General features: G+C 38.5%; 1 protein-coding gene across 1 annotated transcript in view; it reads right to left on the bottom strand.

The window, feature by feature from the left end:
- Positions 1-228: 228 nt before the first annotated feature.
- Positions 229-12,120, bottom strand: part of haus8 (HAUS augmin like complex subunit 8) — a 48,329-nt gene continuing 36,437 nt past the window's right edge. The window contains exons 13-14 of the mRNA XM_069923218.1: positions 8,027-8,162; positions 229-407 (exon numbers count right to left, since the gene is read on the bottom strand). Of these exons, the coding sequence (XP_069779319.1) occupies positions 287-407; positions 8,027-8,162 (257 nt within the window). The 3' untranslated portion in view covers positions 229-286. The remainder of the gene's footprint in view (positions 408-8,026; positions 8,163-12,120) is intronic.

Below are 12,120 nucleotides of genomic sequence, written 5' to 3'. Positions count from 1 at the left end.
GATTGGGCAGGATGGTTAGCATAACTGTTACCACAATGCCATTACTGTGGCAGCATCCAGTGCTGTCTGTAATGAGTTTCTACATTCTCCTTGTACTTCCATGGGTTAGTTCCAGTTCCCTCCTACCTTTCAAAGCATATGGCAGTTGGAGGTTAATTGGGGTGTTTGGGCCACACGGACTTGTGGACTTTTTTGTATGCCTGAATGGAAAAAACACTTCAAAGTCACTTTTTGAAGTGCATAATTGAACCTTTATTGAATTTTTTTTGAGGAAAGGGGAAATGGTTTACTTAAAAATTCCCTTTGCCGAGACATCCATACCCAAAGCTTGTTCGTCAAGATTTTGATGAAGAAGTACAGACTCCCTGCTGACACAAGACGCCATTTCTTCAATCTTCCCAAAATAACTGCAAAAGTGAAAGAACATTCATCTTCACAAATTGTAATAAGATAACCTAGTCAAGTGATCAGACATTCAAAATACATGACATTGTCCACATCAAGCAAACAAGATGACTCAAGTATTCACCACAGAATTGTGCATTATTCATTACCCAAGGGTGCAACATAGATGAGGCTGGTTTAACACTGAAAGAATCAAAACAACATAATTTTCACTATCATTGGTATTTATAATCAAGCAGCAACATTTCCACAGCGATTAGTGGAGTTCTGCAGTTATCTGTTCCAGGAACCCGGGACAAAAATTGATTGATAGGCAAGTAAGTTTGCACATGACACGAAGGTTGGAGATGTCATGGATACAAGGTGTTGTGTGATTATGTAGTGACTGAGTTATTGTTGGTTTCAATAGAGCAGAGAGTATCCAGAGTTGGGCAGAAAAGTGGCAGATAAGCAAAAAGTGATGCATTATGGAAGGTCAAACTTGGAGGAGTACATGGTTAATGAAAGGATTCCCAAGTGTGGATGAACAGTGGGGCCTTGGGGTCCCTCTCATGGTTGCCACGCAGGTTGATAAGGTAGTTGAGAAGGCTTATGGTATGCTGGCCTTCATTAGTCGGGGGATTGAATTTAAGAGTTGAGAGCCAATGTTGCAGCTGGAACCAGAGGCATAAAACACTATAGCACAGAAAACAGGTCATTTGTGGCCCTTCTTATCTGTGCTGACCATGGATCAGCAAGTCACAATAAATTGCTCCCATTTCAAAAACCTTCCAGACCTCTCCCAACCATGTATCTATCCAATTTATTGAGTCCACTCCCACCACATCAGATGGCAGTTCATTCCACACTGAGTGAAGGTTTCCCCTAAACCTTTCCCCTTTCACCCTAAATCCATGTCCTCTTGTATTTATCTCTCCTAATCTCCTAATCTCAGTGGAAAGAGCCTACTCGCATTTACTGTCTATACCCCTCAATCTTGTAAACCTCTCAAATCTCACTTCATTCTTCTTTGTTCCAAGGAATAAAGTCCCAACTTGTTTTATCTTCCCCTGTAACTCAACTCCTGAAGACCCAGCAACATCCTAGTAAATCTTCTCTGCACTCTTTCAATCTTATTGATATCCTTCCTAGAGCTAGGTGACCAGAACTGCACACAATATTCCAAATTTGGTGTCACAAGTATCCTATACAATTTCAATACAACATCCTAACTCCTATACTCAATATTTTGATTTATAAAGGCTAAGATACCAAAAGCTTTCTTTACAACTCTGTCCACCTGCAATGTCACCTTCAGGGAACAATGTATCTCTATTTCTAGGTCTCTTTGCTCCTCCACACTCCTCAGTGCCCTACCATTTACAGTGTACGTCCTTCCTTGATTTGCTCTTCCAAATTGTAATACCTCACACTAGTCTGCATTAAACGCCATCATCCATTTACTGGCCCAATCTCCCAGTTGATCCAGATCCCTCTGCAAACTTTGAAAATCTTCTTCACTATCTACAACGACTCCTAGTGTCATCAGCAAACTTGCTGATCCAACTTACCACATTATCATTCAGATCATTGATGCAGACAAAAAAACAACAATGGTCCCAACACAGATCCCTGAGGCACACCACTTGTCACAGGCCTCCAGTCTGAGAAGCGACCATCCACTACCACTCTGTTTTCAAATCCAGTTTACAACCCCCCCCCTATGTATACCTAGTGCCTTAACCTTCATGAACTAACCTCCCACAAGGGATCTTGTCGAAGGCTTTACTGAAGTCCACGTTGACAACATTCACAGCCTTTCCTTCATCTACCTTCTTGGTAACTTCCTCGAAAAACTCTACAAGATTGATTAAACACGCACAAAGCCACGTTGACTATCCTTAATCAACCCACGGATGTCCAAATACTTATATATCCTATCTCTCAGAACTCCTTCCAATAACTTACCTACTACTGACGTCAGGCTCACTGGCCTATAGTCACCTAGTTTACTTTTAGAGCCCTTCTTAAACAGCGGGACAATATGAGCTACTCTCCAATCCTCTGGCACCTCTCGCATGGCTATGTACATTTTGAATATATCCATCAAGGCCCCTGCAATTTCAACACTTGTTTCCCACAAGGTCCGAAGGAATATCATATCCGGCCCAGGGGATTTGCATACCTTTATGAAGGGTATGGATAGGATAGATGTAGGAAGGTTTTTTGAGCTGGCCGGGGAAACTAAAACGAGAGGACATAGTCTCAAGATTCGGGGGAGTAGATTTAGGACAGAGATGAGGAAAAATAGTTTTTCCCCCAGAGAGTAGTGAATGTTTGGAATTCTCTAATCAGGGAAGTGGTTGAGGCTGCTTCATTAAACATATTTAAAATTCGGTTAGATAAATTTTTATATGATAGAGGAATTAGGGGATATGGGGAGAAGGCAGGTAGGTGGAGTTAGGTCATAAATTAGATCAGCCATGATCGTATTGAATGGCGGAGCAGGCTCGATGGGCCATTTTTGGCCTACTCCTGTTCCTACTTCCTATGTTCGCTGTAAGACAGCAATCATCTCCTCCTCCTTAACTTCGTTTCACGATACTTCTCTTTGTTCCACCCATATGCATTATGCCAATTTCCCAAGTAAATACTGATGCAAAAAAAAAAAACTGTTTAAGATCTCCCCCATTTTGAGAGGCTCCATACATAGTTGACCACTCTGATCCTCTAGGGGACCAATTTTGTCCCTTGTCGTCCTTGGAATATTGTGTTCAGATCTGGCCGCCTCATTCCAGGAAAGTTGTGGAAGCTATGGAAAGGGTGCAGAGGAAATTGACCAGGATGAGGTGAGGATAACAGAGTTAGGGATTTTCTCTTTGGAGCAAAGGAGGATGAGAGTTGACTTGGGTCTCTAAGATTACACGAGGAACAGATCAGGTGAACAACCAGCACTTTTTACCCCCAGGGAAACAGTAGCAATTTACCAATGGACATCTGCATAAGGTGAGCGGGGGAAAATTTAGGGGTGACGTCAGGGGCACCTGCCTTAAAACAGTAGTGGGTGTCTGGATCGCCAAGGGTGATGGTGGAGGCTGGTACATGGATGCAGGAAAGGTTTAGATGGTGAGTAGTTCATTTAAATCAGCACAACATCATTGGCCAAAGGACTTATAACATATAACAGTAATCTGTGATTTTGCCAATGACCATAGTGTCCATGTAACCACTTACAGCACAGAACAGGCTAGTTCGGCCCTACTAGTCCATGCCGTAGCAAATCCCCACCCTCCTAGTCCCACTGACCAGCACCCGGTCCATACCCCTCCAGTCCTCTCCTCTCCATGTAACTATCCAGTCTTTCCTTAAATGTAACCAATGATCCTGCCTCAACCACATCTGCCGGAAGCTCATTCCACATCCCCACCACCCTCTGCGTAAAGAAATTTCCCCTCATGTTCCCCTTATAATTTTCCCCCTTCAATCTTAAACCATGCCCTCTAGTTTGAATCTCCCCCACTCTCAATTGATAAAGCCTATCCACTTTTACTCTGTCTGTCCCTTTTAAAATCTTAACACCTCTATCAAGTCCCCCCTTCTACGCTCCAGAGAAAAAAGCCCAAAGCCCCAGTCTGCACAACCTTTCCCTGTAACTCAGACCCTGAAATCCTGTCATTGTACCACAATGATCCATAACTGTAGAGTTAGAGATCTCAGAAGGTTGTATTCAGAGAAAGGACATGAACAGATCTATATTGAATGAGAATTCTAAATACAATGTATTGGTGAGCAATGTAGAATAGCTATAGTTTATGAATTATGGAGAGTAGGAGGCCAACAAGAAGAGTGTTGGAATATTAAAGTAGGAAGGAAATAAATATGAAAGTACTTGGCAGAAAGGTAATGTTGCACATAGAACTAGCAATTTTGAAGGGTGGTGAATTGTCACTCAGCTCAGTAGGGGCAACAGTAGAAGAGGTTGCTGAAAAGAATGAGAAACAAATTTGTCCATGTTGGTGAACTTAATATGGAGTCAAATGGCATCGCTCTACCCAAAATTTAACTGAAAGACTCCAGCTCAAACCCCACACCTGGCCACAGTATCTTTACTCTTCTGGTGATAACAATAAACAACCAGATTTAGAAATTCTTGCCCATTTCTCAGTTCACCAAAAGCAAAACTCTGAAGATGCTATAAATTGGAATCCAGAACAAGTTAGAAGATCAAGCAATATCCACGGAAAAAGGAAAAACTACAGTTACTGTTAAGGTTAAGATCATTCATCAGAACTGGCCATTTCTGGTTTTCTCCCACCTTCATCAACAAGGACAGGCAAGCAATCAAAGGGTCATTACAACCCAGTGGACTCCCAGTTATCTTGATTAACCAAACTACCATCCAATTCCCTGCAACAATTCCATCACATTCTTCCAGTTTCTCTGGATCAGTCCCATTAAGTGGTTGTATTTCCTGGAGTTGCAGCTTCTCTTTTAATGAAACAGAGCTCAAAAATCACATCATTTCCATCAATATTTCTCTTGTTCAAAGTAAGTTTCCAAACTTCACCCTCAATAGATTATTCTCTGTATTTAATACCATGAAATACACATTTCCCCCCCCCCCACCCCCTTCACCACTGAGGAATTCTTGCCCTCTGCACCTCACTGATACACACTTCCATCTTCATCAATACCACATTATCATTCAGTCATCATTTAAAGTCATCTGCTCTAGAAAATATTTCTTTTTAGTGACTTTGTACTATAAAACAAGTACAGCATCACCTGCCTTATTCACTTTGGAACCAATGGAACAAAACCCTTTTTCCAATGCACGCCCGTTACTTAACCCAATTTAAGACTAAATCCAAAATTACAAAAGGAATAAGTGTGAATTGTTTATTTTCATGTGTGCAGAGAGGCAGTAAAACAAAGATGCTATCCAGGCAAGCAAAGTTAAAATTTGCAGGGTAGCATTACAACATAAAGTGCAGAGTATAGGAAAAGAGCAGCTAAAGCAGTATAAAGGCATCACCTTTTACCAATGAGAAGTCCCTTAAAAAAATCTAACAGCAGAAAAGAAAGCATCTTTGAATCCAGAGGGTTGTTTTCAAGCTCATGTCCACACAACACAAGGGGATAGAAGAGAGTATCTAGCTTTCTGAAGACAATGGGAGGTTTGTTTGCATCATATACATTCACAACTCTGTGGTTTCTTGCAGTCTTGAGCAGAATTGTTTCCATAACCAGCTGTGATCCAGATACAATACTTTCTATGGTAGAGACATAACCTTCTGTTCTTTGTTTATCAAGTCTGGCACATACAGAAATACATTGTGCTTTGGTTTCACTCCTATTCTGTTCTTTACAAAGGTATCACAAGTAGCTTCAGCTCAACACCTGACTCACCACTCTATTCACACAATAAGATACTTGACACATTTTCCAACTCTGCAAAAAATTTAAATTTAGGTCAATGGCACAAATGCAGATGCATTATATTTAACATTTTTGGCATTTTTTCCCCAGCACATTAGTTCATATTAAAGTTATGAGCAAATATTACTCTTAAGAATTTAAATGGCAAGCCAGCTAGTTCCTTGATTAACTAAAGTGATGTCAAATAAGGGTTGTTGAGAAGTATCAATATTTTTTAAAATCCATGTTTTATAGTACAAAGTCACTAAAAAGAAATATTTTCTTGAGCAGATGACTTTAAACAAAAAATGTGTTAAAATCCATTATTTTTTTTTTAAAATTAAACCATTGACACACATCAATTGTAAATGCAGATTTACCATTCTGTTCCAAACTGCCAACAGAAAGTATTCATTCAGGATTAGGTTGTGCTGTACTGCATGGATACCTCCAATTTGAAGGTGTAGCACACTTAATCTTTGGTATGAATACACCCTCAAAATGGAGAAAAAATTCTGATTCAATGGTCTGTTTCTGAAACAAGCTGGGTAGATAAATGAGACACCAGCTAATACTGAGCCAGAATCACTTACAATAATCCTGATTTATATCAAAACTAACTTCATTAGTTTTAGTTGTTTGGATAACTACAGATTAAAAATTTTTTTTATTATTTTTTAAAAAAACATACGAGTGTATGCAACGCTTTATTGCCAGTGATTTTTTTTCCCCACACTTAACCACAGAAATGGTGGAAGAATTCAGCAGGTTGCATACCATCCATAGGAGGTAAAGATGTTTAAGGTCTGAGGCCTTCATTATAAGCTGGTGAATAGATGGACCTCCCAGCCCCCCCCCCCCCCAATTTTCTATCTAAAATATAGGTTTGAGAGCACCCTTTGTATAAGGCGACCCCAAATCTGGCATTTACCAGTGGAGTGAAGCTGCACAATACTCAAATATTTTGAGCGTATTTTAAAATAAACTATTGTCAGCTCCTGTAACAAGCCTTTTAATGCCTGTACAAAGCCAACAGCCAACGGGATCCTGTTCTGGTTGGTTGCCGGTTACTAGTGGTGGTCCGCAGGGATCAGTGCTGGGACCGCTTTTTAAAAAATGTATATTGATGATTTAGATTATGGAGTGAATGCTTTTATGGCACAATTTTCAGATGACACCAAGGTAGGTGGTGGAGTAGGAAGTGTTGAAGAAACCGAAAGGTTGCAGAGAGACCTGGACGGCTTAGGAGAGTGGGCAAAGAAATAGCAGATGAGATACAATGTTGAGAAATGTACAGTTATACATTTTGGAAGAGGAAATAAACAGGCAAATAATTATTTGGATGGGAGAACATTCAAAGGGATGGGCTCTTCATGCGGAATAACTTAAAGATTAACTACCAGGTTGGATCGGCAGTAAAAAAAAAAGTGAATGCTATGTTGGGATTCATTTCAAGAGGAAGAGTGTATAAAAGTAAAGAGGGACTGATGATTCTCTATGAGACACCTCATTTGGAGTACTGTGTGCAGTTTTGGGCCCCTTATCTTAGAAGGGATGTAATAATGTTGGAGAGAGTACAGAGAAGATTTACCAAGATGGTTTCTGGAATGCAGGGTCTAACATATTAGAAATATTTAGCAGTTCTTGGAGTGACAGGGCATCTCAGACATTTCAAATCCTGAAAGGATTGGACAGAGTAGATGCCAATAAGATGATTCCCTTGGTGGGTGAACCCAGGACAAGAGGACTCAGTCTTAGATTTAGAAGGTTCCCATTTAAAACAGAAGAAATTTCTTTAGCCAGAGGGCTGTGGAATTTGGTGCCACAAACGGCTGTGGAGGCCTGATCATTGGGGGAGATTGATAGGTATCAAGGAATGTGGGCAAAAGGCTGAAACTTGGAAGTAGATCCAAGAATAGTTTAGCTCAGGGTGGAATGGCGGAGCAGTCTCAACTGGCCAAATGGCCTACTTCTGTTCTTTGATCTTGTGACATATTTCTACGTTTTCTTGTCACAGATGGAATAGAGTAGGTGAAACGTTTATGAGCCAGATAAGTTTGAAAGAGGAAAGCACAGCCACACTGCATTTTAAAACAAAGTTTGAATACAAGTCAGTTAAATTTAACAAAGTTTTATAATTAGCAAAATGGAGTCACCTTGTAGTCAGAGATCAGTCAATGTAACAGAACTCTAGGAAAATTTACAAGAGATTGTACACCTATACCTTTTCATTCCTTTGGCTGCATTTTCAACAGTGACTCCAAGTTCCTTAATTTCAGCCAAAGAGTTGAAATGTTCTCTGTCTGCTCGGAGTTCACTCAGAAGTTGCTGCGAGGTTTCCAGGTGTTTTTTCAAATTTTCTACAAAAGGAGAAAAAAAAAATCAGTTTAAGTTTCAAAGATACAGTCACCCAAGTTAGAACCAAGATGTTTCTTGTTAGTACATAGCAACTTGCTTCCCTTCTTCCAGAGGGAAGTGAGAGGGTCTACTCAAGCCCCTGCTCAAACTACATGCAGAAAATAAAACACAACTTTTTCCTTGAAATATATACTGGGTAATCAACAATTCCCAGGCAGATTCAAATCTGCTCAACACTAAAATGTCAGAGTAATGTTGTTGAAAGGTTTCAGGGGATGGTGCACAACAGTATATTTGGTTAGTTTTTGCTTTGAAAAATCTTGGATTTAAAATCAGAACCAGATGAAAAGGTGGTCTCAGTATGCAAAAATCCTACCCAATCATAATCCAGACTGTATTAGAAGCAGGCCAGAGCACAAAGCAAGCCACAGTGAAGCACTTAATTAGCAATTTTAGCCATGTACTAATCCAGACCAGTATCAAGTGCTTTTCTACCATCAAGACAAACACACAGTAAAACAGCAATAATTACAGTGATACTAAAACAAGGGAAAGATCCACTCTCACCAGCATCATATAGACCAATATCTCTGCTAAACACAGATTATAAGATAATAGCTAAACTATTAGCAAACAGATTAGCAGAACAGGTACCGAAAATGGTAAATTTAGACCAAACTGGATTTATCAAAAAAAGACGCACAACAGACAATATTTGTAAATTTATTAACTTAATTCATGCAGTAGAAGGAAATAAAGCACCGGCAGTAGCAGTTGCTTTAGACGCAGAGAAGGCCTTCGACAGAGTAGAATGGAATTACTTGTTCAAAGTATTGCAAAAATTCAGTTTACCGGAGAAGTATATTAATTGGATTAAAGCATTATATAAGGGACCGTTAGCGAAAGTGACAGTAAATGGACATGTATCAAAGCAATTTAACTTAAGCAGGTCAACGCGGCAGGGATGCCCACTATCACCATTATTGTTTGCGCTAGCTATAGAACCACTAGCAGAATCGATAAGAAGAGATAATAATATAAAAGGAATAAAAATAAAAGACAGGGAATATAAAATCAGTCTGTTTGCGGATGATGTGATAGTGTACTTAACAGAACCAGAACTATCAATAAAAGAACTATATAAGAAATTGAAGGAATATGGAGAAGTGTCGGGATACAAGATAAACGTAAATAAAAGTGAAGCAATGCCTATGAATAACGCGGATTTCTCAAAATTTAAGGAGGAATCCCCATTCAGATGGCAAACGCAGGCAATAAGATACCTAGGTGTGCAAATAAACAAAAATCTAGGCCAATTATATAAACTCAATTACAATCCACTAATGAAAAAATTACAGGACGATTTAGAGCATTGGAAAGAGCTACCACTAACACTGATAGGAAGGATAAACTGTATTAAAATGAACATTTTTCCAAGGATACTATACTTATTTCAGGCATTGCCAATACAACTGACAGAAAAATTCTTCAAAGAGTTAAAGAAAATAATAAGGAGATTTTTATGGAGAGGGGGGAAACCGAGGATAGCACTAGATAAATTAACAGAATGGTATAAACAAGGAGGCTTACAATTGCCAAACTTCAAAAATTATTATAGAGCCGCACAATTAAGGTACCTATCAGATTTTTATCAAACAAGGGAAAAACCAGACTGGACGAGACTAGAATTAGATAAAATAGGGGAAAAGATACCTGAACACATATTATATAAATGGGACGAAAAATTGGTACAACATAGAACTTCTCCAGTATTACACCATCTCCTCAATATATGGAAGAAGATTCATGTAGAAAGAAATAAAATAAATTACCAAATACCAAAACTAATATTGACGCAAAATAAGCTACTCCCTTTTACAATAGACAACCTTGCCTTTAGAAAATGGGAAAAAAAAGGGATTAAAAGAATAGAAAATTGTTTTTCAGGAAGTAGATTCTTATCCTTTGAACAAATGAGAGATAAGTACAATATAACTGGAGATACAGCGCTGGCATATTACCAACTGAGATCCTACTTGAAAGATAAATTAGGAAGCAACTTGAGTTTACCAGAGGGAAGTAACCTTGAATATGTGATTACAGATACAATGTTAATCAAAAGATTTATAAAAAATATGTATATTAAACTGCAAGAAAAGGAAAATGAGGAAACAAATGGTAAAACTAAACAAAAATGGGAACAAGATTTAAATATAAAGATAAAAAAGGAAACATGGGAGAAGTTATGCTCTGGAACGATGAGAAATACAATAAATACGAGGCTGCGTATGATACAATATAATTGGTTACACAGACTATACATTACACCGCAAAAGTTAAATAAATGGGACCCAACAGTATCTGATAGATGTTTTCGATGTAAAAAAGAAAGGGGAACAACAATTCATGCAATCTGGGCATGTGAGAGAGTAGAAAAATTTTGGGATGATCTCAATCAGATATTAAATAAAATAACAGAAAACAATATACCAAAGAATCCAGAGATCTTTCTCCTAAGTAACATAAAAAATAAAGAATTTGGAATTGACTTGGAAGATGCACAAAAAAGATTTGTCAAGATAGCCCTAGCCGTAGCAAAAAAATGTATTATGTCAACCTGGAAATTGGAAGATAATTTGAAAATACAACAATGGTATATAGAAATGAATAAATGTATTCCATTAGAAAAAATAACATATAGTTTAAGAAATAATATTGAAATATTCGAACAAGTATGGGAGCCTTACATTAAATACAATAGCGAAAACCTACCGGGAACAAACATTACCTAAATTGATGGAAGGAGAAGAAAAGAAAAGAATGGACTCAGTAGAATTTCTGGTGTATTTTTGTTGAATGACAACATTGTCTAACTGAATTAATGCAACCTAGATTGTATACCTAAAATGGATGAGGGGGGGGGGGGTGGGGGGGTGGCTTGGGAGGAGGGAGGGGGGAGGGAGAAAAAGTCACTGTAAATGTGTGGAAAAGAAAAAGTGTATATCATGGCTATTGTGATTTATGGTGTGAAAAATAAAAAATTTAAAAAAAAAAAAAAAGACAAACACACAGTTGGGATGGTAAATCAACCACAAATACTTAATATGTGCCTCCAGAAGCCAGCATCTCAAGGATGAGCAGAGAAGCAGATTTCCCCACACAAGTCATCAACCATGCTATTATGTAGAGGGAAAGCTTTTGAAAGTCAGCACTCAGTATCACTGGCAAGGGCTGATAGCTAGCCATAAAGTTTCTGTTTGGCACTGACAAATCAAATTCCCCATAAAAAAGACAAAACCAAACAAAACTGGCTGTGATGCACTGCCAAAGTTCAAAAGTTAAAACAGCTGAACATTGTTAAAAGATGGCAAAGGAGATCTTGCATAAATTGAATTTTGCTTTAATATCAAAATTGATGCCATTTTGACTGATGTCAGATTAAATCAAAGCATCCATAATGCTTCCTAGCCATATCTACTCCATCGCTCAGACCAACAGAGACATGCTTAATGAAGTGCAATGCATTCGGTTTTTTCAATTGGCATTCACAATTCCAGAAGTTACCTTGAGTAATGAACTTTGACCTCAAACAAATATCACTGGGGAAGATACCGTGAAAGTAACATCAAATCCTGGCATGTGACATGTACTATCTGTATACTGGATCTCCATTATGAATGAGATTTATTGAAGCTAGGGGCATAATAAACAGTTAGGCAGTGAATAATAAAATTTTAGGTTCAGGTAATTGCCATGCAATAAGAAAGTTTTAACATTTACTCAATATGCATTGCAGTGGTCCTCAACCTTTTTCTTTCAACTCACATACCACTTTAAGTATTCCCCATGTCATTGGTACTCTGATTAGTAAGGGATTGCTTAAGGGGTGTGTGGAGTCCTTCACGATGTTTATTGCCTTTTGCCTGTTGCAAGTGTCATTCATGGTAATCTTTTCTGCTG

Source organism: Narcine bancroftii, chromosome 3, assembly GCF_036971445.1.
Source record: "Narcine bancroftii isolate sNarBan1 chromosome 3, sNarBan1.hap1, whole genome shotgun sequence".
NCBI classification, from domain to species: Eukaryota; Metazoa; Chordata; class Chondrichthyes; order Torpediniformes; family Narcinidae; genus Narcine; species Narcine bancroftii.
The sequence above is the reverse complement of the archived record's forward strand: the minus strand, read 5'-3'. Positions and strand labels throughout refer to the sequence as shown.